General features: G+C 44.2%; 1 protein-coding gene across 1 annotated transcript; it reads right to left on the reverse strand.

Annotated features, from left to right (window-relative positions):
- Positions 1–299: 299 nt before the first annotated feature.
- On the reverse strand, positions 300–26,654 carry fhdc2 (FH2 domain containing 2). Its single transcript, XM_063000323.1, has 12 exons — positions 26,574–26,654; positions 23,409–23,926; positions 21,143–21,204; positions 13,289–13,391; positions 12,192–12,277; positions 11,890–11,990; positions 10,540–10,610; positions 7,510–7,617; positions 5,812–5,882; positions 5,565–5,682; positions 4,341–4,505; positions 300–3,276 (listed from the first exon to the last, which is right to left on the reverse strand). Exons 2-12 carry the CDS (start codon positions 23,847–23,849, stop codon positions 1,777–1,779), a joined length of 2,826 nt encoding a protein of 941 aa, XP_062856393.1. The 5' UTR covers positions 23,850–23,926; positions 26,574–26,654; the 3' UTR covers positions 300–1,776.
- Positions 26,655–27,074: the final 420 nt, after the last annotated feature.

Consider the following 27,074-nt stretch of genomic DNA (forward strand, 5'->3'; position numbering starts at 1 on the left):
CACACCAGCGCCGAGATTCTGAACTCCTCGGTTCGAAACTCGGAGTTGCCACCGGTCGGCTTGCATAATTGGCAGTGCCTGCAGCAGACACGTTTCTGCTAGGGCGGGATGACCGGACTATGTGTGCGGGGTCTTCAAATGCTGTATAAGAGTTTCAGCTAAGGGCTGCGCGTGGGTCAGGGGAAGCGTGAGCAGCAATATATACTCACCTCGACTGCAATCAGGGATCTACCAGCAGCAGAAGACAGATTGACTACGCTAAATCGGGAGAAAATGCATAAATAAAATGGCAAATAATATCAGATTTACAACATTTTTATCTTTATTTTATTTAACATTTACAAATACAAACTTTACAACTGACATTTACAAATGCGTTAACATTTCAACACAAAAAAAAATAATTCCAGCCATCAGCCAGTAATAATCTCTCTCAGCTCTCTTAAAGTGCATCAGGTTGAGATAAATCAACAAGTAAAAAAAAAAAGGGGGGAAAGCCCCACACCCCGTACCGACAAATGGCGGCTACTGATCAGACCTCCGTCCTACAGAGGGCAGTAACTCAAGACATGGCGATTTCTCTCATGCAGCTTTGGGACTTTTAATTAAGACCGATAAATATAAACCTTTAAAGAGTCTTAGATAAGATTTCATTCATTCATAACGACCTACAGAGTCGCTCTGACCTGGTTTTAAGACTATTTTTGAGGGAATGAGCCCCACAGAGTCGTGTATTTAAAAAAAAACGTACTCAGATTTCCGAGCCGTGTCTCGATCTACGTTATCAACATTTTTACTCAATGTCACGTGAAACGCTGAAAGCTAAAGCACACACACATAATGATCATATATTAAGCACAACAAAGCCAAGAATGACCAAAGCGCCCTGGTCTAAAACGAGTCGTTTCGGGATCCGATCCGATCCGATCAGAGGTGCTCTGCAGCCTGCACAGAGCCCGCCTGTGTCCAGAGGTAGTGCGCCAAGCTAAGCTAAAGTCAAAGCTGCATCAAATAGCCGTGTCAAACTCGAGAACTGAGAACAAATGACTTTGGGACTCTGGGTGGAAGACTCTGAGAGGAGTGATTATCCTTTCATGCCCCCGTCTCAGGCCCTACCCCAAAAAAAAAAAAGAATGAATGGCTCCTTTATTGAATGGCATTTACGTAAAGACAGAGCGAGAGGACTACAGTGACGATTAAGAGTTGATGTGAAGTCAAGTTAGCGGACTAGAAGAAGTTCTGAACCCTTTGCTGTATCTAAAATCCTGAACACAGACAAAGGAACATGAGCACCAGAACCAGAACCGTCCATCATCGGTTCCTGAACTGTATCAGTAACAGTACAGATGAAGCATGAATGATTTTTATACTGTGTAGATGTAAGACATTGCTGAGAAGTGGCATAAATTCACAGGTTAGCGCTGAACAAGCCAGTAAGTGGATTGTGTATCTCGTCCTAGGTGTGTGTGATCTCGAACCATAAATAATGATCATCAGAATCATCCGAAACTGATCCAGTGGTGGTCAGGGGCTAGAAATGCACACTCTTGTCTGTAACAGGGCATTGTACCCTCGCTCATGCAAACCTAGGGGCGAGTATAGCAGCCGTGGCATGTTTTTGGGAGGTTAGGGGGTTCTGAACACCCTGAGGAAACCTGGCTGGACGTGCTACACTCCACACAGTAACACACATGGATCAAACCCGGTTTTACAAATCTGTGCAGCACAAACAAATGCAGTACCATTTTGAATGGCTGAAATGAGGGGGATCGAATATCATCTCCACATTGGTTGTGCGGCAGCTCGTGGCATCTTAGGTGCCGCGCCCCTCGTCCCCGCTACCTTAGAGGGCGCTGCGTCCGCGCTCTTTTTGGCTTTAGCCGCGTTTATCACCGCGGTACGGATCGTTTTTGGGGTCGTAGCGGAGGTCGGGCTGCTGATTGTCCGTCCCTGACAGGGACTCTGCGTCTCCGACTGCGGCGCGACCCGCTTCGTTACCCGTAACGGCGACCCCCGGACGAACGGCTCGTGAGCGGAAAACGTTTTGTCCTTTTCTGGGCTGGACTTTTCAGCTGGTCGGCGGTTCTGCTTGATCAGCGGGTCGCTGGTTTTATCCTTCGTGCTGATGCTGCGCTTCAGTTCGGCCTGTACGCTGCTGGGCCGCGCGCATGGAGAAACGCGCACGGACGAGGACCGCGGAGGGGTCACGCGTGACGATCGGGGGGTGGACGCTCCGTCGGGCGGACCCGGCTCCGGTTTGGGTCGTGCTTTCAGGACGCCGGGGCTGTTCGAGGCTCCGTTTCTGGGTGCCAGTGCCCGTTTCGAGGTAACTCGGGTGGGTGTTTTGAGAGTGCGCTGGTCTTCCTTGGATTGAGACGAGGCCGCGCCGTCTCGCTCCACCACGTCCAGTTCCTTTTTCCATTTGGAGCAGGGGCTCGGCGCTGGACGCTGCCCTGTAGGCGAAAGCGCTTCGTATGAGCGCAAGCCCTTCACCAGAGTGTGACATTCTAGGGTCTCGCCCACGCGTGGGTATTCCCGCTCTATGCTTGGGCTGACCGAGCCCGCCTCCTGTGCCAGCTGAGGGAAGATTTTAGGATGATAGGGCTCCTGCCAGATCTCAGGATGAGCCTGAATGTCCGTTGCATGCGTGTTAGCTTTAGCATCAGTACTTTCCAGATTTCCAGCTTCCTCTACGACGTACATTACTCCTTCAGAAACACTGTGAACGTCTGTTCTAGCCTCTAACACGTGCGTTGATGCGTTCGCCATTCCTTGTTGCTCTGTTGCGTTTTCTACCACAGGAACGTGTACCCTGCTCGAATCAAACCTATTAACAGCAGCAGCAGCGGCTTGGCTCTCCACACTGAACTGCACAATCGACATATCTACATCCACGTCCGATCCCGAAACACGTTCCTCCTGCGCCGAGTCCTTTTCAATTCCATTCAGCACACGCGTCGTACCGTCCTTAATCTCCGAACGTCCACCGAGCTCAGAATTCTTCCCGTAATCCTCCAAACTGAACACTTGCTGAACGTCCGGCCGCTCCGAGCCGAGCGGCTGCCGGGACGCCAGGCTCTTGTCCGGGCCGGGCAGACGCTGCGAGTGTCGGCGAAGGCTGCGGCGGCTCCAGGTGTAGCTCAGGTTCTTCTCCAGCGTCTGCTCCAGGTCGTCCAGCTGAGAGATGGTACAGGCCGCCACAGAGCGGCGCTTCTCCAGGTTCTCTCTCTGCCGCTCCACCCGCCTCTGTTCCTGCCGCTCACGCTCGGAGTTCTCCTAAAACACAATGTGACAGTGTGGTTTACAAACTAATAAACACAACTATAACATGCACTAAACGGCCAAAAGTATGTGGACACCATTCCATGTTTTTTTTTTTCTATTTATTTATGCGTCCGAGGAGGATATATTTGCCAGCTCCACGCCCTCTCCAACACGTGCACAGTCCCTCAACTCCTTGCCCAACAGTGGCATCCTGGCAGAGGTGGGGCTTGAACCAGCAACCTTCTGATTACTAGTTCAGTACCTTAACCACTAGGCTACAACTGGGCGGAAAAGGACATCTGCTAACCACTGTTTGAAGACACCGCCCACTTCGTCCAGCCTGTTCCCACCCAGCAGACTCGGTGGCCAATTTTGTCTGCTGCAGGCACTGCCAACTGTGCCCGCTAGGTGGCGCCCAGCCAACTGGTAGCAGAGCCAAGATTCAAACCAGGGTGTTCAGAATTGTGCCGGTGGGTAGCACTGTCGCCTCACAGCAAGAAGGTCCTGGGTACGATTCCCAGGCGGGGCAGTCCGGGTCCTTTCTGTGCGGAGTTCTGTTCTCCCCGTGTCTTTGTGGGTTTCCTCCGGGAGCTCCGATTTCCTCCCAAAGTCCAAAAAGATGCATTCATGTTAATTGGAGACACTGAATTGCCCTAAAGGTGAATGGGTGTGTGTATGTGTGTCTGCCCTGCGATGGACTGGCGCCCCGTTCAGGGTGTTACTGTGTGCCTTGCGCCCATTGATCAGCTAGGATAGGCTCCAGCGGTTAAGACAGTGAGTGAGTGAGTGATCAGAATCTCGGCACTGGTGTGCTAGCAGAATAGAGTCAATTGGGCGCCTCCTGTTGGACATTTTGTTCCAAAAACAAGGCTGTAGCCATAAATTAAACCATTAAACCATATCAACACCTGATGGGAACACTGATGGATCCTGAAATTATTCAAAGCTAGTAAGTGAAATATGTTTATCATTTTTACATCAGTATATATTATGATTACAGGCTCATCCAAAACCATGATCGGCATGATCTGACTGATATCTTGATAGTGGAACAGGACTAAGTAAGATCCTCTCACCTGTACAGCTTTCTGAAACCTGTGGCAGAAGCAGTGGAAGATGCGACAAGCTTCCTCCAGCTTAAAGGAGGTTTCATCCTCACAGAAGAACTCCACCAAGGCCTGGCTGGTCTGCCGCAGATGATCTACTTCCTCCTGAGCTTCCATCAGTCTTACCTCGGCCGCCTGAAAGAAACGAGGCGGAGATACCGCATGGATGTATTCTTATACGTACACGAACGGAATTTCATCCGTCTAAACCACAATAAGTTCTAACCAATAACTTGCGGTAAATGCCAGGATTCATGAACCATCGATTGTGCACGATGACCCACTCAATTTAGCACTCTGATTTTATTGTAGAATTTAAAAAGCCAGTCTGACCAAGGACAAATTTGCCTTTTACAGGCGCTTAGGTGGCGCAGTGGTAAAAACACGCAAGTAAAACAGAGCTGATGGTTCAAATCTCAGCTCTGCTACTGGCACCTATATGGATGGTGATTGGCTTGTGGAAGGTGGGCTGCCAAATAGGGGGTTACTCATATAAGATGGAATTAGGACCTCTGCTGGCTGATAGATGGTGCTGCACAGAGACGAGGGATAACCGAGATCAGTGCTTGACTCTCCATATGTGAGACTGAGCCCCATATGAACCTGTCTGGTGCTGGTAAAAAGAAGCGGTTGGCTACTGCACACATTTCAGTGGGGTGGGGGTTAGTAATGGCTCTCTTCGGGACAGTTTGTTTATTTGGTTTTTCTAACACCTTGTTTACTCTGTTGAGTTATTTCAAGGTAGGACCGGTTATTTGGGGCAGGAATTTATTGCGTTTATCCTCAAGTCCTCAAGTTTGTATTTGTAAGAAAGTTTATGATCATGTTTGCATTGTTTCTGGTAAAGATATTGCTTATAGAGTCAGTTGTTTTCAGTCTCTCTCTGTTATATTTAACACATTCTATGGAAATGTGTTTTATAGTAATGATGGCTTGACATAGGTTGCATACAGGGGGCTCCTCTCTTCTTATCATATATGAATGTGTGAGTTGGGTGTGTCCGATACAGCATCCTGTGTATAAGGTTTGTTCTGTCCGTTTTTCCAGAAATGTTGTTTGATGAAGCAGAAGTAGAGAGGAGGCGAAATGAAATTGGGTGATTGGATATGACTATTGTTTTGTTCATAATCATACGTAACTACTTGACACAGACGACCCCCAGCAGTCAGAACAGATGAGCAAACCGGATGTTACCTCCAGAAAGGGCCGCGCCTGCTGTTCGAGCTCAGGCTCCGTCTGCGTGCTGGTTCTCAGTTCTGCTACTCGACTCCGTAAGCGCGACAGATCCTCCAGCACGGACTCCTCCGATAACCTAAACCGCAAACGTTCAGATCATTACCTCATCAGAACATAACCTAGCAACCTGAGCACTGCTTTGAAAATAAATGTGATATCTGTACGATTGGCGGAGCGTTTATTAATCTGGGTTAAGTAACTTTACCTCGAGGCGGGACTGACGTGACTCAGCTGGCTTGGAAATGTTAGCAGGTCCTCATCCTTCTTCACGACCTCCTGCAGGAGGAAGCGACAACACAGCGCTCAGGTCAGGACTCGGCTCTCCATGACTTAATCAAACACACTGCTTTTGTTTTTCATGACTCAGTTCTATAGATCAGGAAGTATTCACGCCTGGTTTAGTTTACTTTATTTTCATTTCTGAATGATGAAAGGAACTATTTTTATTATGAATTGTTCATGTCTGAACATGTCGACTGTCTTCTTAGTAGTTGGCCAGTAATTATGTATAAATGTGGGCTGGAATCGACGGGAACTTCGACTCAGTGGCTGTGATTAAATCTGAGGAGAGAATTTCTGGGACGTGGTGTAGAAATCTACAGTTCTTATTTTACTATTTTATTTATGCATTTTCTCCCATTTTCTCCCCAATTTATCGTAGTCAATCTGTCTTCCGCTGCTGGGGGATACCCGATTGCAGTCAAACTGGGTATATTGCTTCTCACGCCTCCTCCGACCCATTCTGAGGAGTTCAGAATCTCGGCGCTGGTGTGCTAGCGGGATATCCTGCGTACAGTTCTTAATAATGAAGCAATAACGTTCTTCTTTCACGTGTGCTATTAATAACATTTATTTTTTAATCTATTAATCAGGCAATTCGTCAGCTGGTTATAAAAGTTTGACCATGAGAGCTCAAGTGGCACAGCGGTAAAACACGCCAGCCCACCAGCGCTCGTGATTTCGAGTCTTAGTTCTGCTAACAACCGGTCGGGCGCCTATACGGACAATGATCTCAGCTCTGCTACCGGACGGCTGGGCACCCCCTAGCAGGCACAGTTAGTAGTGCCTGCAGCAGACAAAATCGGCCACTAGTCTGCTGGGTGAGAAAAGACGACCCTAAAAAGGGGGCAGGATCTTCTATGCTGTGTAAGGATCCTGGTTAGTAGCCAGAGGCGCCTGTACAGAAGTGGAGGAACTTGGAGATCAGCGCGTGACTATCAAATCCACGGAAGTACGGGTGATTAAGAGGAAGCGTGCGTCAGAAAAATATACCCTCCTCAGATGCGATAGGGGTCCCCAGCAGCTGAAGACTAATTGGCTACACTAAATTGGAAGGAAAATGAAGAAAATGTCGTCTTGATTTTCATCTCACATTCATTTAAAACGCTGTAAGGATTGATGGATTGAGTTTAATGCCGTATCAGCCCATTGAGGCTATTTATACGGCGGTACATAGATTGCATCCTTGATCCAGGTCATTTAAAAACAAATTATACAAGATCTTTTAGATTTGAACGTGTCAAAAAGTTCAGTATTTTCCCCGGTGATGTCTTAAGTAGGGTTTGTATGTTGTTTTCGGTAAAGAATTTCAGTCTTTCTGTGTTTAGTGCTGAGCAGTCCGTTAATATGTGTTACGCAGCCTGAAATCAGGACAGAGAAACGAAGCGCACCTTTGTTTTGTAACGTCTAGACCACTTTCAAAAACGTTACACAACAGCCTGGTATTCACACAGGTATCTCTGATCTTACATCACTACTGTAACACAAACCTGTCGACCCCATTCACAAAGATCGAAGAGCTTTAGGGGGAAAAAATCCCAACACGACACCCCGGAGCTGTGAGTGGGGCGCTACTCTCATTCAAACACATCTATATGAGAAGACAATAAGAACGTATACACACCATGGCGACGAAATGCAGCAGGTCCACCCCCGGCTTGTTGGCTTTGGTGTCGGCCAGTTTGAGCAGCGATGCGATCCTGAAGCCGGCCGCGTTCCCTGCGTAACCCCCCTGTGAGACAGAGTAAGCTCCATGTGATTGTGTTCCAGGACGTGACTTCTTAAACAAACAGAGCGTATCAGAGCAGGGTCCACGGCACGGACACCTTCTCACCAAAACGCACACACACACGAACACACTCACGCACTCACAGTCTGTCAAATTACTTAAAAAAACAGAAGAACTGAAGTCTTGTTTTCCTTCCAAACACGGCCGATAGCTTAAATTTCACGCTGCGCTGAGGACCTGATTTAACGGTCAGTTGTTACAGGTGTGAATGCAGTCGCTTCACAAAGAGAGACATTCGAAACATTCACTAAATTCAATAAATAAAAGCCCCTCAAAAACGTGTGTAAATAATACTCGACTGGTAACGTAGTTATGCAAGGCTTGCTGGGATTTCTAATGAGATCACGTCTGGGAAGAGTCACCACAGAAGTCTAAAAAAATAAGGCCAAGGATTCACGTAAAACACTTTCAAACCTTACTACAGTGGTCAAGACTTGAATATTTATTTTTTCTTTCAGCTGCTCCCATATTTAAGCGTCATCACAGCAGATCTGGTCTACATACCTGCTTTTATACCATCTGTACTTAATGACACAACCTTTTTTCTATGCATATACAGTGTATCACAAAAGTGAGTACACCCCTCACATTTCTGCAAATATTTAAGTATATCTTTTCATGGGACAACACTGACAAAATGACACTTTGACACAATGAAAAGTAGTCTGTGTGCAGCTTATATAACAGTGTAAATTTATTCTTCCCTCAAAATAACTCAATATACAGCCATTAATGTCTAAACCACCGGCAACAAAAGTGAGTACACCCCTAAGAGACTACACCCCTAAATGTCCAAATTGAGCACTGCTTGTCATTTTCCCTCCAAAATGTCATGTGATTTGTTAGTGTTACTAGGTCTCAGGTGTGCATAGGGAGCAGGTGTGTTCAATTTAGTAGTACAGCTCTCACACTCTCTCATACTGGTCACTGAAAGTTCCAACATGGCACCTCATGGCAAAGAACTCTCTGAGGATCTTAAAAGACGAATTGTTGCGCTACATGAAGATGGCCAAGGCTACAAGAAAATGGCCAACACCCTGAAACTGAGCTGCAGCACAGTGGGCAAGATCATCCAGCGTTTTAAAAGAGCAGGGTCCACTCAGAACAGACCTCGCGTTGGTCGTCCAAAGAAGCTGAATGCATGTGCTCAGCATCACATCCAACTGCTGTCTTTGAAAGATAGGCGCAGGAGTGCTGTCAGCATTGCTGCAGAGATTGAAAAGGTGGGAGGGTCAGCCTGTCAGTGCTCAGACCATACGCCGCACACTACATCAAATTGGTCTGCATGGCTGTCACCCCAGAAGGAAGCCTCTTCTGAAGTCTCTACACAAGAAAGCCCGCAAACAGTTTGCTGAAGACATGTCAACAAAGGACATGGATTACTGGAACCATGTCCTATGGTCTGATGAGACCAAGATTAATTTGTTTGGTTCAGATGGTCTCAAGCATGTGTGGCGGCAATCAGGTGAGGAGTACAAAGATAAGTGTGTCATGCCTACAGTCAAGCATGGTGGTGGGAATGCCATGGTCTGGGGCTGCATGAGTGCAGCAGGTGTTGGGGAGTTACATTTCATTGAGGGACACATGAACTCCAATATGTACTGTGAAATACTGAAGCAGAGCATGATCCCCTCCCTCCGGAAACTGGGTCGCAGGGCAGTGTTCCAGCATGATAATGACCCCAAACACACCTCTAAGACGACCACTGCTTTATTGAAGAGGCTGAGGGTAAAGGTGATGGACTGGCCAAGCATGTCTCCAGACCTAAACCCAATAGAACATCTTTCAGGCATCCTCAAGCGGAAGGTGGAGGAGCGCAAAGTCTCGAATATCCGCCAGCTCCGTGATGTCGTCATGGAGGAGTGGAAAAGCATTCCAGTGGCAACCTGTGAAGCTCTGGTAAACTCCATGCCCAGGAGAGTTAAGGCAGTTCTGGGAAATAATGGTGGCCACACAAAATATTGACACTTCAGGAACTTTCACTAAGGGGTGTACTCACTTTTGTTGCCGGTGGTTTAGACATTAATGGCTGTATATTGAGTTATTTTAAGGGAAGAATAAATGTACACTGTTATATAAGCTGCACACAGACTACTTTTCATTGTGTCAAAGTGTCATTTTGTCAGTGTTGTCCCATGAAAAGATATACTTAAATATCTGCAGAAATGTGAGGGGTGTACTCACTTTTGTGATACACTGTATATATTTTATGCCTTTTTCTCCCAATTTAGCCTAGTCAATTTGTCTTCCACTGCTGGGGGATCCCCGATTTTTTGCAGTCGAGGTGGGTATACTGCTCCTCACGCCTCCTCCGACCCACACACAGCCTGCACAGGCGCATCTATCCGCCAATCATGGTCCTTACACAGCGTTTGAAGACCCCGTCCACATAGTCCGATCATCCCTCCCTGCAGGCACCGCCAATTATGCCCGCTAGATGGCGCCCAGCCAACCAGAGGCAAGGAGTTCAGAATCTCAACGCTGGTGTGCTAGCGGAATATCCCACTGCGCCACCTGGGCGTCTCGACACAACCCTTTTATTTCTATCAAGGCTTGGGACCTGTACTGAGAGCGCACTGACAAGGCAACTCCCGAAGGCGACCCTTAGACATTAGACAATCATGTTAATGCAGATTACTAACAGGTCGATAGCACAGCTGGAATTTGAACCCTGGATACCCAGTACTTTATCGCTGCGCCACCCGATCGCCCCAAAGCTTTGAATATTAATGCTGCACCTGCTATATTAAATAAATCTGATTAAATCAAGACCTAAACACTTAGATAAAAAAGTGCAGTGAAATGAGTGTTAACATCTCTGAAACACGCACATCTGACACACATCCAGCACTGATTAACACTTACAGCGTTCATGTAGTTCCCTGCTTTGAGCACCAGGCGCAGAATGCAGTGAAGCTTGTGGCAGCTCAGCAGCTCTGCAAGGACAAAAAAAGACGAGTTAAATTAGCACCAAACATCAAGCAGGGCACAATTCTGTACTTATGTCCTAGGAACTGTAAATACATTCATACAGTTATTGATGAAGGCGAAGGGTAGCCTAATGGTTAAGGTCTTGGATTAATAAGCAGAAAGTTGCCGGTTAAAACCCCACCACTGCCGGGCTGTTGGGCCTTTAAGCAAAAGATAAAAGCATCTGCTAAATGCCGAAAACGTAAATATAAATAGAAATTTATGAAGGCAGTTGTAACCTAGAGGTTAAGATGCTGGACTACTAATCAAAAAGTCGCTGGTTCAAGCCCCACCACTGTCAGGTTGCCACTGTTGGGCCCTTGAGCAAGGCCCTCAATTCTCAATTGTATAGATAATATACTGTCACAGTACAGTAAGTGGCTTTGGATAATGTAAGTCGCTTTAGTAATTGAAAGGTTGCTGGTTCTAGCCCCACCTCTGCCAGGTTGCCACTGTTGGGCCCTTGAGCAAGGCTCCTAACCCTCAATTGTTTAGATAATATACTGTCACGATACAGTAAGTCACTTTGGATACTGTAAGTCACTTTAGTAATCGAAAGGTTGCTGGTTGAAGCCCCACCACTGGCTGGTTGCCACTGTTGGGCCCTTGAGCAAGGCCCCAAACCCTCAATTGCTTAGACACAGTACTGTAAGTCACTTTGGATAAAAGCGTCTGCTAAATGATGAAAACGTAAATCTAAATAGGTACTAGACTAGTAATCGAATGTTTGCTGGTTCAAGCCCCACCTCTGTTAGAATGCCACTGTTGGGCCCTTGAGCAAGGCCCTCAATCCTCAATTGTTTAGATAATATACTGTCGCAGTACTGTAGGTCACCTTGGATAAAAGCGTCTGCTAAATGCTGTAAATGTAAATACTTGGTGAATAAAGCGATTGAGAGTTAAAGGCCTTGCACAGGGGCCCAAGCAGTGGTGGTGCTTGAACCAGCAATCTTCTGATTACTACTCCAGTACCTCAACCGCTGAGCTACGACTGCTCTACAACACTACCTCAACATAATCATGTGTTAGCCAATCAGAGACAGAGATATCAAAAGAAACCACCAATGGCGTAGAAGGATTTACTCGGCACACTGAGAATCGAGAACTAAGAGTCAGTGGAGGAAAGTGTTTTCTGCGATTGGGGCGCGTGAGGGTGATTTACGAGGCTGAAGTGACACCAAGTGCTGACGGGAGGGTCGAGCGTGCTGAAAGTTAAGACCTCCGGCCCCCCCGCGGTCGTTTTACCTCGCGCTGCCTCCCTCAGACATCTGGCCGCCACACACAGAGAGGTCACGGCGGGGTCGAACTCCTGCTGCAGGATCATGGCACCCAGACGCAGGCGAACGCTGGCGGAGGGAAGAAGAACGGATCAATCAGCGGCAATCGGCCTCACTTCGTTTATTTTACAGAGGAGGGGGGAGGAGTGTGTGTGTGTGGGGGGGCTGTATTTACCGGGAGGGGTATACAGTTACTGAGGAAGGTGGTAAGAATGTGCAAACGGGTTTGGTTTAAATCAGAGGGGGTTGAGTTGGGGGTAAATTACTTACTTTTGTACTTGTACCAGTAGGAGCATGAAGAGGTCCGGCTCTCGGAGAGAACTTTGGTCTCCCGTGAACTTCTTTAACTTTGATTCCTGAAAAGAAATGAGACAATAAAACGTTAATATATATATATATACACCAATCAGTGATCACCATTTCTACACTTACTGTCCATTTTATCAGCTCCACTTACCATATAGAAGCACTTTGTAGTTCTACAATTACTGACTGTAATCAATCTTTTTCTCTACATGCCTTTTTAGCCCCCTTTCATGCTGTTCTTCAATGGTCAGGACCCCCACAGGACCCCCACAGAGCAGGTATTATTTAGGTGGTGGATCATTCTCAGCACTGCAGTGACACTGACATGGTGGAGGTGTGTTAGTGTGTGTTGTGCTGGTATGAGTGGATCAGACACAGCAGCGCTGCTGGAGTTTTTAAACACCTCACTACACACCAAAAATATCCAGCCAACAGCACCCCGTGGGCCGCGACCACTAGAAGATGACCGACTCAAACAGCAGCAATAGATGAGTGATCGTCTCTGACTTTACATCTACAAGGTGGACCAACTAGGTAGGAGTGTCTAATAGAGTGGACAGTGAGTGGACACGGTGTTTAAAAACTACAGCAGCGCTGCTGTGTCTGATCCACTCATACCAGCACAACACACACTAACACACCACCACCATGTCAGTGTCATTGCAGTGCTGAGAATGATCCACCACCTAAATAATACCTGCTCTGTGGGGGTCCTGACCATTGAAGAACAGCATGAAAGGGGGTAACAAAGCATGTAGAGAAACAGATGGACTACAGTCAGTAATTGTAGAACTACAAAGTGCTTCTATATGGTAAGTGGAGCTGATAAAATGGACAGTGGGTGTAGAAACAAGGAGGTGGTTTTAATGTTATGGCGTTGTTCCAAACGCACACTATTCTAATGGATCGCTGCTTTCCTGGACAAGGTCCAGTATTTTGTAGGACATCACACACTACACACCAGAATACACACTGATCACTAATGTAAAACAGTGGGGTGATGAGGATTATAATGTGCCAGGAGAAACAAACAATTCCACTTATTGTGTTAACCTCGTTACCTCTTCTCTATCGGGCAGCAGCTTGCAGAGCTCGGATAGCTTCTCGGCTCCGTAGCGATCGCCGGCCCCCCGCCTCACATCCTCCACGATCTCCTTGGCTGCACTGTGGAAAAAAGAAACACTGTGTGTTAATTACATCACCCCGGTCCTAATATCAACACCACACCTAAAATATCAGAGCAGGAGTCACGCCAAGCCTGACGTTCAGCACTTGATTATGAAAGCTTACTAAAACCATCACACGAGCACACGTGAGGGCAGGAAAAGGTCGGACACCAGCGACGTTTCACCCGTTTTTCACCGTTTCGCTCCCTGCTGAGTGCCGACAGGCTTATCAGACTTATCTCGGCGGCTGATAAAAATGAAAGAGACTCGAGACGTCGCAGTGGCGACACAAAATAAGAAACAGTGACTGTACAAACATGCGTGACTCCATCGGTGTAACCGTATATCTTTAATGGTATAGGAACACCAAAAAGGAGACACGCCTGAAGTACCCACAGAGGTCGAGTAGTTCTTTAAGTAGATAAGACGTATTATTTACACCATACAGCAAGTCATCTGGATGCAAACATGACTGTGCGTTTTTAATTTATTTGTTTATGAGTTTTACGCCACTTTATACACATGATCAGAGTTTTTTTTCCTGTTACTATTTGTCCATTTCAATTTTTGTTTATTGTTGTTCCTGTCAGGAGGAGGTTTAGGATTTCTCTTGTGTTTTCTTGGTCGAGGGTTTCTTTAACAGTACCAGGTTTGTGTAGCTGTTGTCTCTCTCTCTGGTGTATTTGGGGCATCTTTCACATGTTGGGGGGTAATTTTTTGTATGACTTATTCTCAGGGATGTAACAATACACTCGACCCACGATGCGATGCGATTCACAATACTGGGCTCACGATACGATGACTTTTCCTTTTATTATTTCTCTTAAATTTTTTTTTATAAATGACTATTTGTGCTTATCTTTTATTTATCTAAATACTAAATGCTCTTTTATTTATGAGGTAGGTACAAACTATGCAAAACAATGCTGCACATTTCCCTTTTTGTGAATATCGATTCATTATACATGTAAACCGATTTGAATAGCTACACATGTGAATCGATTTTTAACTGTTTTGTGGTGCATTGTTAAATCCCTACTATATTTTACATTGTGTGTGTAAAGTGAGCAATAAATTACAAATATTTAAATAAGTGCAAAAGTTGTGGCAGAATCTTAAAGTGTGCATCTCTGGCGCTTGGTGGAGAAAGCATCAACAAGTGGTTGTGTTACCAATCGTGAACCAACTTTTTATATTAATATGGCACTATGTTAAGCCCAGGAGGTCCGGTAATACAAGTAAAAGCAGCGATGATCTTGTGACGCTTGTAACGCTAATAACAGGTGAGCGACACTGAAATAAAAACAACAGAAAGAGGGGAACGAGGCAAAAAGGTCGTACTCACAACATGCATGTTTTAAGGTCGTTTTTTGGGCCGGACATTGACGACTGGGCATATCTCACAAAGTTTGTTATTGGGTAGGAAGCTCCAATAATGCAGTTATAAGGGGTATGCGTGCAGCATTCTTGTATTCTCTTTTGTTCTTAATAAAAGTTTGGTGTCTTTAGCCCGTGAAGTCGAGTGCTGTTATGTTTATTAGTCCTCCCGTCTAATCAGAATCGGCAACCGGTCATCAAGTCGCCAAGAGAAAACCAGCTACATCTGCCTTAAAATGTCTAATCAGTCCATCTCACCCTCAAATCCAACCTACTATATTTAGACACATTTCTAAAACTTTTACAATTTCTAATGTGCATAACAAAGAATTAAAGCAGCTATTATTAAAGGTTAATTGTTGTGGATAAAGAAATAAGCATTATAAGCATTTCACATGGATTCTCTTGGATATGGTTGAGCTCAGCATTGAACTGTAAACCTGTTCCTCACTGATCATGCCAGTTTGTTTACTTTATCACCCTGTCATTATTCTCATCCCATCACTAATCAAAACAAGCCTACGCCCATCCATGCCTTCATTTGTACCACTTCATAATGGTTTTGGTAACACTGGTTAACCCGTTGTCAGCCGGTTCGCTCAAGCCAGATGTAGAGCACGCAGCGCAGGTGGCTCTTTCACATCGCTTCCAAGAAACAGCATTAGCTCATCTTTTTGTAGCGTGTAGCCTGTAATTGTTTCTGGAACAGAATACTACTTGGCCCCCGGGAGCTGAAATAATAAAAAGGTACAAGAGCAGATCACAAAGGCCTTCTCGCTGGGGAATATAATTCATAATGCTTCAGTTCCTTCAAAAAAACTAAAAAAAGTGACTCACTACCCACCGGTCTGTGTGGGCAGAGAGAATAAACGGGCAGAAAGCACTAAGGTTTCAGTCTGTACGCGGATTACTTTATAATGCTTTTCAGAGCAAGTTCTGACAGATATCCACCTTGGTAATGTTGCTCTCTGATCACAACTTAAATGAAACAACATTCAAGTATGAACACGAATGCGCACAAGCTTACAAAGTCATTACAGGGGGAAAAAATAGACAGGCAGTTCAAACAAAGTCTTATTGACTCATGATATTCTGTAAGCTCGAGATACAAGACCGTCTTGGGATTTCTGTAGATTAGTCTTCACTCAGCAGTTTTAATACCTACACGCTTAACAAGCTGCTTCATAACAATGGAACTAATAATAACATCCAATAAGCTTTTATTGTACTCAGCACCTAAAAGAACTGGCTGTCCCTAAACCTTCTGAAAACACCCTGTCTACACACTGTCTAGCACAACGACAAGAATGTATTTAATAATATTAATAAACAGACGTCGCCAACTTTCTGCAGAGTCAATCGCTACTGACCTCCAAACTTCATGTACAGATCTTCATGGAATGAGTTTCCATGGCCGAGCAGCCGCATCCAAGCCTCACATCATCAAGCGCAATGCAAAGCGTCGGATGCAGTGGTGTAATGCAGTGGAGACGTGTTCTCTGGAGTGACGAATCACGCTTCTCCATCTGCCGATCCGATGGACGAGTCTGGGTTTGGTGGTTGCCAGGAGAACGGTACCTGTCTGACTGCATTGTGCCGAGTGTAAAGTTTGGTGGAGGGGGGATTATGGTGTGGGGGTGTTTTTCAGGAGTTGGGCTCGGCCCCCTTAGTTCCAGTGAAAGGAACTCTTAATGCTTCAGCATACCAAGAGATTTTGGACAATTTCATGCTCCCAACTTTGTAGGAACAGTTTGGGGATGGCCCCTTCCTGTTCCAACACGACTGTGCACCAGTGCACAAAGCGAGGTCCATAAAGACGTGGATGAGCGAGTCTGACTGGCCTGCACCTCAACCCGATAGAACACCTTTGGGATGAATTAGAGTGGAGACTGCGAGCCAGGCCTTCTCGTCCAATCAGTGTCTGACCTCACAAATGGTCAAAAAATTCCCATGAACACACTCCTAAACCTTGTGGAAAGCCTTCCCAGAAGAGTTGAAGCTGTTATAGGTGCAAAGTGTGGCTGAAATCATATAAAACCCTATGGATTAAGAATGGGACTCTCAAGTTCATATGCGTGTGAAGGCAGACGAGTGAATACTTTTGGCAATATAGTGTATAAAAACTGTGTTTATGGTCCGTCAAAATATATTTATTCCTTTTCATTAAACACAGCATCTGATCAGGGTTGGACCGAAGCCACACAAAAACACTGGACAGAACAGATCCACAATCTACCTTTAATATTCTATGATAGTGACTAAGGGCAAGAACCAAACGCAGGTCTTTAGGAGCCATGATACAATGCGTCAACCAACGTCCGACTGTCCAAATGAGGTTTGAAAGATGCTCAGCATACAGCAATATGTTTATTATGTGTTTCTTTTAACCTGAATTATTTATTTATTAGGATTTAAATGTCATGTTTTATACACTTTGGTTACATTTATGACAGGACATAATCAGTTCAAGACAATCTTTAACCGGACTGCACATCCTTGGACTGTGTGAGGAAACCGGAGCTCCCAGAGGAAACCCACACAGTCACGGGGAGAACATGCAAACTCCACACAGAAAGGACCTGAACAGCTCCACCAGGGAATCAAACCCAGGACCTTGTTGCTGTGAGGCGACAGTGCTACCCACCATGCCGCCCTTAACCAGGATTACAAGCAATTACAAGAAATCGATCAAAATTGTAAAAGGAAAGGAAAAATATTTAAAGATCGAGAAAGTCATCAGCAATGGCTGAGCTCTTATTATACATACACTTGTGCTACCAGGGGATTTTTACACCTTGTGTTAGGGCTGGGCGATTTTGCCAAAAAAAAAAATCTCGATTATTTTAAAATTATAACCGATTGTCGATTACGATTTCGATTTATTTATTTTTTTTGTATAATGCAATTGAAATAAGACTTAAATTTCTTTTTTTGCATTGTAATTTAAAAGACTGCAGAAGTGCAAAAATAGTAACAGCACCACCTATAATTATCCTTGTAAGGGACTCAAACTTTATAACAATAACGATATCACAATAATTAAAACAAAATAGAAATCTAAATTATCTATATGCTTTATAAGAATAGCTCACAAACAACTCTTGTTTTAAATATTGTGCAGCAGAACCACCTTACAAAAAGTTCTTTACAGGTTTCTTAAAAGGAACACGAGCCTGTACTGTACTGTGCTGTTTCCACCACTAAGTGAGTCTGTATCAGTATCTACATTGGGGGGCATCAAGTGATCACTCAGCTCAGCTTTTGTCCTCTTGTGATTGGGGGGTGGATGGAGGGGGCCAGTTCTGCTTCTAACAATATGGACTACAAATCCCAAGCTCTCACGGACTGTCACGTGACTGTCACATGTCCCGGTCAGCCAATCCTGATCGGGCTCACCATCTCCGGAGTTTTGATTCAGTTCAGCGGTGTTTGATTCAGTGAATCTTAATTAAACTCTTCTGTTTGTGTCTCATTTTGCAGATCATGTTTGCGCTCTTTATTTCTAAATGTAACCGTTACCGTGTATAATCCTTGTTGTCTTCCGTTTACTGTTTTAGTTTAGCCACTGGTTTTGGACTTTACCTGATTTTGTACACTGTTTTTGCCCTTTTGATATTAAACTTTCTCTGATTTATATTCCGCGGGCGTCTGGTCAGTTTCTGCTTCGTGACATGTTGGTATTTTAATTAAAACATAAAGTGTGTAAACAATCGCGATTGTCACATTCTAACATCGGGTGAAAACGTTCATGCGAATTAACCGAATTAATCGTGAAAATCGCTTAGCCCTACCTTGTGTACACCTAAACTTGTCAAATACCCAACAGACCCTCAACTATTAACTGCATACGAAAATCTAAACTATTTTACTTCTATTTGTTCTATTCCAGAATTATAACCTTGAACCTGTAGACAGACGGAGTTCTGGCCATCGTGCCATGCGTTCCTGCTTTACAATCCCGGATTAAGCAGTTTCTAAAGGTTGAGAAAGAACTACACGTTGCAGACAACAAATGGGACGCGACAGCAGCAGCAACAACAAAACAACCTTCATACAGACATAATGGGCACTAAACCCTTTCGACACGTCGTGAGTGGGTGAATTAGTTCTGTCACAGCTCTGTAAACTGCCACAGGATGTTTTCTTTTCCACTGAAGGGCAGAGGCGACATTTTTGCATGTTTTTATTTATTACTTATTAATAATGTTAATTAATAATGAGATTTTAGTGAAGACAGATATTGCCACTATTCATTTGTATAGTCAATCCACCTACCAGCTGCCCTACCCATTGTGTAATAGAATCAGAAATAGGAAAATTACTTTTTTAATATTGTATAGACACTTTTATCCAATGCAACTTACAATTGTGACCGGGTCAGTGGCAACTTAGTGGTGGTGAAACTTGACCTAGCAATCTTCTGATGACTAGTCCAGTATTTTAACTGCTGAGTTCCCACTGCCCAGTGTTAAACAGTTAATTCTTTAATCCTAACATTCTAATATGCTCTCTAAAATGTTCACGATTGTTGTGTTGGTCTTCCAAGTCTGACCTTAGGCTACTTAACTGACCAGGAAAAGCAGCTGGACGTTAAAGAAAACACATCAACGCTCGTCTGAGCAGCTGCCCACTCGTCAACTGGACTTTTCTCACTTCCTTCTTACACTCCGCTCTCACATCCCTCAGGAGGGCAATCCACTATCCAAACAAACAAAGCTCTCCAATGGCCATCATAAGAGTTAAAGGGTTTCCTTAATTGTGTAATACTGAACACCTCTGTTTCCTCTTTCTCCAGACAAAAACAACGTCCAGAGGCACATGGGGGGTTTCACACTTTTTTCCAACACTCCTGCCCATTTGAGTAGGAATTCTAGGTTCATTTGGAAGAGGTTTCGGAGCAGAGTGAGGTCCAAACCATACTTCATCAGACCCGCTGTGTGATTTTTTAAAATGTATTTAATTGACTGATTATTATACTGCCCACCACACTTTAAATGTGTAGCTACAATACATTGTACACCGATCAGCCATAACATTAAAACCACCTCCTTGTTTCTACACTCACTGTCCATTTTATCAGCTCCACTTACCATATAGAAGCACTCTGTAGTTCTACAATTACTGACTGTAGTCCATCTGTTACTCTGCATGCTTTGTTACCTCCTTTCACCCTGTTCTTCAATGGTCAGGACCCCCACAGGACCACCACAGAGCAGGTATTATTTAGGTGGTGGATCATTCTCAGCACTGCAGTGACACTGACATGGTGGTGGTGTGTTAGTGTGTGTTGTGCTGGTATGAGTGGATCAGACACAGCAGCGCTGCTGGAGTTTTTAAACACCTCACTGTCACTGCTGGACTGAGAATAGTCCACCAACCAAAAATATCCAGCCAACAGCGCCCTGTGGGCAGCGTCCTGTGACCACTGATGAAGGTCTAGAAGATGACCGACTCAAACAGCAGCAATAGATGAGCGATCGTCTCTGACTTTACATCTACAAGGTGGACCGACTAGGTAGGAGTGTCTAATAGAGTGGACAGTGAGTGGACACAGTATTTAAAAACTCCACTCATACCAGCACAACACACACTAACACACCACCACCATGTCAGTGTCACTGCAGTGCTGAGAATCATCCACCACCTAAATAATACCTGCTCTGTGGGGGTCCTGACCATTGAAGAACAGCATGAAAGGGGGCTAACAAAGCATGTAGAGAAACAGATGGACTACAGTCAGTAATTGTAGAACTACAAAATGCTTCTATATGGTAAGTGGAGCTGATAAAATGGACAAGGAGGTGGTTTTAATGTTATGGCTGATCAGTGTATAATGATCTTTTTTTTAATAAACAGTGATATTTTTACATTAACAATACATGACGAATTGAACTGTGAACAATAAAATTTAACGTTAATTATTTGTTTTTGCAATTGCAAATTATCATAATTTGCCACAATTATGTGCAAAAGTACAGAAATACTTACAATTCCTGCAGAAGTTTGGGTAAAGCAAATTGCTTATAGCTAATTGTTTATATATAACATCATTTACACTCATTTTAGTTGTGACTCATATTTAAATGTAATTTTAGAATCATATATCAAGAAAGGTATTATGTGTATCTACAAATTGTAGTCTCATATTACACACTATTGTACAGCAGAATCAGAATGTACTACAATAATCAGTCTAGGTATTAAACGCAAGGCCAGCACTGTTTTTAGAAGGTACCCATCCATTTGTGCCCAAACAGGTTTTAAAAATGGCTTTCGAGCACCTAAATTTACTGAGACGGCAATTTAAATATACCCAAGTCAGAACAAAACTACAAGTGGCCAGAGGGTGTCAAAATTTTACTGCGTTCTTACGTTTTAAACTGTCGCAGGAAAATCCCGATGTTCATGCTGCGCTTCGAATCGAGTAGAGAAACCTGGAACAAACACAAAAACGATGGTTTATTAGAGAACGGCATCTTAAAAACAGAACTAACCTGCAGAATGTTGCAATATTTAATGCGTCAAAACGTCTCCATTAGGGTGTAATTATCTAGACTTATGCAGAGGTTTACTCTGGTCTATAACAGCTGCCAAGGTGCTTTAACCACAAATAAATACTTTAATAGTTCATATTTAACCAGTTTTTACATTTTTATTATTTTAATAAGAGCGCTAGCCCACTACTGCCTCAAGACCCAGGGTTTGAAGCTCATCTGGCATTTGCATGGACATGATTAGCTGTCCGGAGGTCCGGAGGGGGGTGGCTAAACCAGCCTTGCCATTGGGAGGTGCACTTGTCAGTGCACTCTTAGTACAGGTCCCAAGCCCGGATAGAACTACATTTATGTCACATTTACATACTGTGACAGTATACAGGGTTAAGGGCCCAAGAGCGGCAGCTTGGCAGTGGTGGGGCTTGAACCTGCAACCTTTTGATTACCAGCCCAGTACCTTAACCGCTAGGCTACAACTGCCTTCTCATCCAATACTGATGCCTGGCCTCGAGAATGAAAGCTCATTTGATCGAATGGGCACCAACCTGGTGGGAGGCGGTGCCATAGTAATGCCCGTGGTTTCGGAATAGAATGTCCACCAAGTGTGAACACGAGCGCCTGGGCCGGTCAGGGCGAACTAGGATGTTTGTGTCAGGAAGGCCATCCAAGGTAAAAATTGTGCTGGTTCAAGTCTGGTATTAAGACCAGATCCGCTGTTTCAAACCCTGTACGTTACGTTAAACTGCTAGTAAATTAAGTAATTACAGTTACTGGTGACCTACAGCATTAAACGGACTGTGTAAACAGTTCGATTCTATCTTTACCACAAAGGTCATTTAGATAAACAGTCGACTGAACTACACTTTCCAGTAGCTGACTCATTTTGGGGGGAGACGCCCAAGGTTCTGCCTGGGCGACTATTTTATTTGCAGTATTGCGCACCACTCAGCTACCCATGATAACCACCATCTATCATGCAGTTTCTACTACTAACAGCTAGCAATTATAAACAGCAAGGAAAAACTGAGAATGACTTTATAAAGAGTTAAAATGACTTGGTGAGTGCATTATTTTGAGCACACTTTAAAGTAAATAGAATGTGGTTTGAGACACAGCCCTTCAGATTGCTGTCTGAAGCAGCGCCTTTCCTGTGCTTTATAAGGAGGCTGATATAGAAGGTCTCGAATATTATACCTAAAACACTAAAACCAGGCTGCACAATATTAGTTTTGTAGACTCACACTTTTACTGTGCTTTAAGCTTCCAACGTCTCACAAGTGGGAGGAAACCGGAGCTACCAGAGGAAACCCACACAGACACGGGGAGAACATGCAAACTCCACACAGAAAGGACCCGGACCACTCCACCTAGGAATCAAACCCAGGACCTTCTTGCTGTGAGGCGACAGTGCTGCACACAGAGCCTCCGTGCCGCCCTCCGCAATGTCTTGTAGTTACAGAGCGCTCATGTTTATTCCTCTGACGGACTAAATCTGTAAGTACAATTTATATAGTGAGTTCGTCTGTTTGTTTATTTGGATATTTTTTTCTATTGTATTTTATGCATTTTCTCCCAATTTTAGCGTAGTCAATCTGTCTTCCGCTGCTGGGGGATCCCCGATTGCAGGTGAGGTGGGTATATTGCTCCTCACGCCTCCTCCGACCCACACGCGGCCCTCAACGGAACCCTTTTTCACCCACGCATTCTGCACAGGCGCCTCTCTATCTGCTAATCATGGTCCTAACACAGCGTTTGAAGACCTCACCCACATAGTCCGGTCATCCCGCCCTAGCAGAAATGGCTCTGCCAATTATGCCCGCTAGATGGCATCCAGCAGACCGGTGGCAATGCCGAGTTTCGAACAGAGGAGTTCAGAATCTCAGTGCTGGTGCGCTAGTGGAATAGTAGTTCCCTTTAAAATTTCAGTCTATAGTATTGCTTTGCTTTGGATGTTTTCGGAGGAATCCGGGACAGTCTATTAAGATTTTATTAGAGATTTTATACTGTGAAACATCTCACTGGTGGCTTACTGTGTAGCGTGCTCTCCCCTGTGATCACTGAATGTCAATCGCGAGACACATGTGGTGAGCACTTTAATATAGCTGTGAGTTTTTCCGAACAGTGTAGTGTACACCAGGCTTTACCTTCTCAGCTCCAGCTTCCTGCAGGGATCTGGTCTGGCACGAGCTGCGCCTGTAAATATCCCTTTTGTCCGTTTTCTTCGCCTCCTTTTGACTGAAAAGTTCGTCCAAGGAGCGCAGGTCGATGAGGAAGTCGTCGTCCTCGCTGCTGCTCAGCGAGCCGCTCCACACGCTCCTGCGCCCCTCCACGCGCTCCTTAGGGATGCGCTCCCAGTTCAGGTTGCGGAGCCGCTGCTTTCTGGCAGATTCTAGCCGACTGACGGGGCTGACCAGGGCCGGGGGAGGCGGTGGAGGAGGAGGAGGAGGGGGAGGCGGAGGAGGAATCAGAGGTGGAGGGATGGGAGCGACGTCCATGGCTTTCACTTCCTGGCTGTTGAAGGTTTCAGGAAGCACTCCATGAAAGGCCCTAGACTCCTTAGGATCCAGGCGGAGGTGAAGGCGCATAGAGCTTGTAGGTGTCACAGCAGACTGTGTCCTCGTGTTAAACGTTACTGATCCTCTGTCGGGTTTTTGATGCTTATCTGGTGGCGAGAGAGAGCATGTGTGTAAAAATGAGAGCAAACAGAAGTCATGTAAAAACTACAAACAAAATCATGATGGGTTTTCTGAAACACCGTGAGTTCATTATATTCTGACTCTTGGACTCTTTGATGAGCTGATTAACTAGTTGCTTCATGGTTTACTCCAAACCACAACAGATCATTTTGAAAATGCTGTTTCTGTGTATTAGCCGCCGTGTGTTTAGTCTGTTTCTCAAAGTTTTCCATCCACAAAGAGAAACCAAACACACGCTGATTATTCTCATGTGTCTAAGCCGTGATGTTTCATTGATCATTAAAAAAAGCCTTAAAAAAAATAAAGTAACCCCACTAATTATAAACAAAAAACGAAGTAAATGAGTACACAGTTCTTTGCAGCACTAACAGATCTACATATCTGCTGGTCCTTTAAGCTAGCAGCTGTAACTGTGGCTCAGATCTTTGTCTAGAATCAGTCCGTAATGAACTGCAGCTACCGGTGGAAAAAAAAGCTGGAACAGAGTACAGATGACGACATGCTTTCAGTCCGTAAGCCTTTTCAGTAAAGGTCAGCATGCCATTCAGATTGTTTCGGACTGTTTACTGCCCGGCCTGCATAAAACACCCCAACGACCCTTTTGCTTTCGTCAGCGTCAGAGGAGAAACGGAACAGAGGCGAGTGTTTTTTAACACCAACAACAAATCCAAGCCAAAACGGTCTGAGACATTAACTGATAAGTTACACAAGGAGCTATAATTGAATTATTTTAATTATTAGAATTTGAGAAGTCAGTATATAGTCATGTGCATGAAGAATACAGCAAAGTATATAAAACATTAAAAAAGAACTGTAATATTTATACATAGATACATACAGGTATACAGTACGACAAGATTCTTTCTTCGCATATCACAGCTTGTTTGGAAGTGGGGTCAGAGCGCAGGGTCAGCCATAGTATGATGCCCCTAGAGCAGATAGGGTTAAGGGCCTTGCTCAATGACCCAACATTGGCTGCATGGAAGAGCTGGGATTCGAGCTCTCAACCTTTCAGTTGACAGCCCAAAGCTCTACCCACTAGGCTACCACTGTCCCTTTTAAGTAGTCAAACAGGCTGGGAAAAATCAGAGCTTAAAAAATGACTATTAATTTAAAAAACAAGCCAGATAGAAATCAAACCAAAGACATTTTTGTGTATGTATTCTGCAGGAAAGGGACTCAACACCCAACAGTCAATGTCAACAGTGCTATCAATCGAAAAAGGTGTGTGATTCAATCTCGACCAGGCTGAGCAGCCACTGCTGGGCCCCTGAGCAAGGCCCTAAACCCTCTTGGCTCCAGGGGTGCAGTTCACTTGCTGACCCGACGGTCTGACCCCAGCCTCCAAAAAAGCTGGGATATGTGGAAGAAACACTTAATTGTACCGTAAACGTGTATTTGTATATATAACAAATAAAGACGATCCATCTGTCCTGCATTATCATTACATTATAAAACTTGATCTTCCCTAGCATATGACGTCACCTCAACATGGTTGCCACCAGTAATACAGAAGCATTAACATTTACATTTTCAGCATTTAGCAGACGCTTTTAACCAAAGCAGTATACAGTACTGACAGTTTATATTGTCTAAGCAATTGAGGGTTAAGGGCCTTGCTCAGGGGTCCAACAGTGGCAAGCTGGCAGTGGTGGGGCTTGAACCAGCGACCTTTTGATTACTAGTCCAGTACCTTAACCACCAGGCTACGACTGCTCTTATAGCACTGATATAACCTTTTAGAATTCTATTTAAAGTTTTGCCACTAAATTAATAAACATACTAACACAAGTGATCATTTACAATGTGTTATAAACTGTTGCTCAGGCAGCGAGCAAAGCAAACCTTTGTGAAAGCATCCACGTTTTCGCCACATTGCAAATTAAATGTATTTTTCTTGTTCCAATAATTCACAGCTTTTATATAATTTATGCAACTTTTATCTAATCTGTTTCCATTGATTGTGGACAAGTTTTCCTATATGTACCACATGAAGGCGCTATTCTGACCCTAACCCACATAAACCCATAACTGCTTATTAAAATGAACAAATATACATAAACAACAATAATGCATGCATTAAGGCATGCAAGTAATCTAATATTTACAGTATTTATAATTCATAAAGGGTCTGGATTTCTACAGGTTCACCCCTGGCTGGGATGTATAGGTGAAATTACTACTAATCTCTGCTTCTGTATGATAAACTTACAAAAAAAACACTTTAAAACGCCATAAAGGTTCAAATAAGTAAGGTTGTATTTGTAACTAAAATGTGCATTTAATTTAGATTAAACCAGTTAGTTAAAAAAACAAACCACTAAAAATACAAACTGTATCTGATCAACTAGAAAACTTTTCACAAGTTCAAAGCGTTTTCAATTACATTAAAATGTTAAAACAAGTTTTTTTTATATAGATTTATTTAATAAACAACATATTCTATAAGTACAATAAATAAGTGCATGTGGTTTGAAAGAGAAATTGCGCAAAGGTTTCAATAAATGATCGCAAATAAAGTTACAAGTCTTCAAAACACTGCACACAGCATGAATTAATTAAAACCAGCCATGAAATATAACTAAATATAAAGTATTTAAAGCATATACTCACATTCTGCTTCGTAAAAACACGCACATATTCCCAAACTTTAAGAATAAACGCTAAAAGTCGGACGTCAGGAGAGCTGAGACGCACCGACGCTGAACTCGCATCTTCAACTAAATTCAACTGTACACAAGCCACTAAGCGGTTAGGTCTGCGCATGCGCACATCACATCACCGCCCTCACTAGTAAGTACAGGTATCTCCCCAAGATGCCAGATTTGTTTTCCTTTGGGTTTTCCCATTTTTACGACACTGAGATACAGAAGGATAAACTGGGAACTTCTGTGTTTTGAAACCAAAAGCTTTCTAATCACTCAGGAAATACAGCATAGGGCAGTTGTAGCCTAGTGGTTAAGGTGGTTAAAGTACTGGACTAGTAATCCAAAGGTCGCTGGTTCACGCCCACCAATGCCAGGTTACTGCTGCTGGGCCCTTAAGCAAGGCCCTTAACCCTTCATTGCTTAGACAGTATACTGTCACAGTATCGTAAGTCGATTTGGATAAAAG

The sequence above is a fragment of the Trichomycterus rosablanca genome, chromosome 8 (assembly GCF_030014385.1).
Source record: "Trichomycterus rosablanca isolate fTriRos1 chromosome 8, fTriRos1.hap1, whole genome shotgun sequence".
Classification (NCBI taxonomy): domain Eukaryota; kingdom Metazoa; phylum Chordata; class Actinopteri; order Siluriformes; family Trichomycteridae; genus Trichomycterus; species Trichomycterus rosablanca.

Excerpts from the sequence above, each read along its gene's own strand:
- fhdc2 (XM_063000323.1), bottom strand. The coding sequence starts at position 23,849 with ATGCGCCTTCACCTCCGCCTGGATCCTAAGGAGTCTAGGGCCTTTCAT. Across the intron at positions 13,392-21,142 it reads TTCCTGCGACAGTTTAAAAC|TGCAGCCAAGGAGATCGTGG; the intron begins GTAAGAACGCAG and ends TTTTTTCCACAG. Across the intron at positions 10,611-11,889 it reads TCTGAGGGAGGCAGCGCGAG|AGCTGCTGAGCTGCCACAAG; the intron begins GTAAAACGACCG and ends TTGTCCTTGCAG.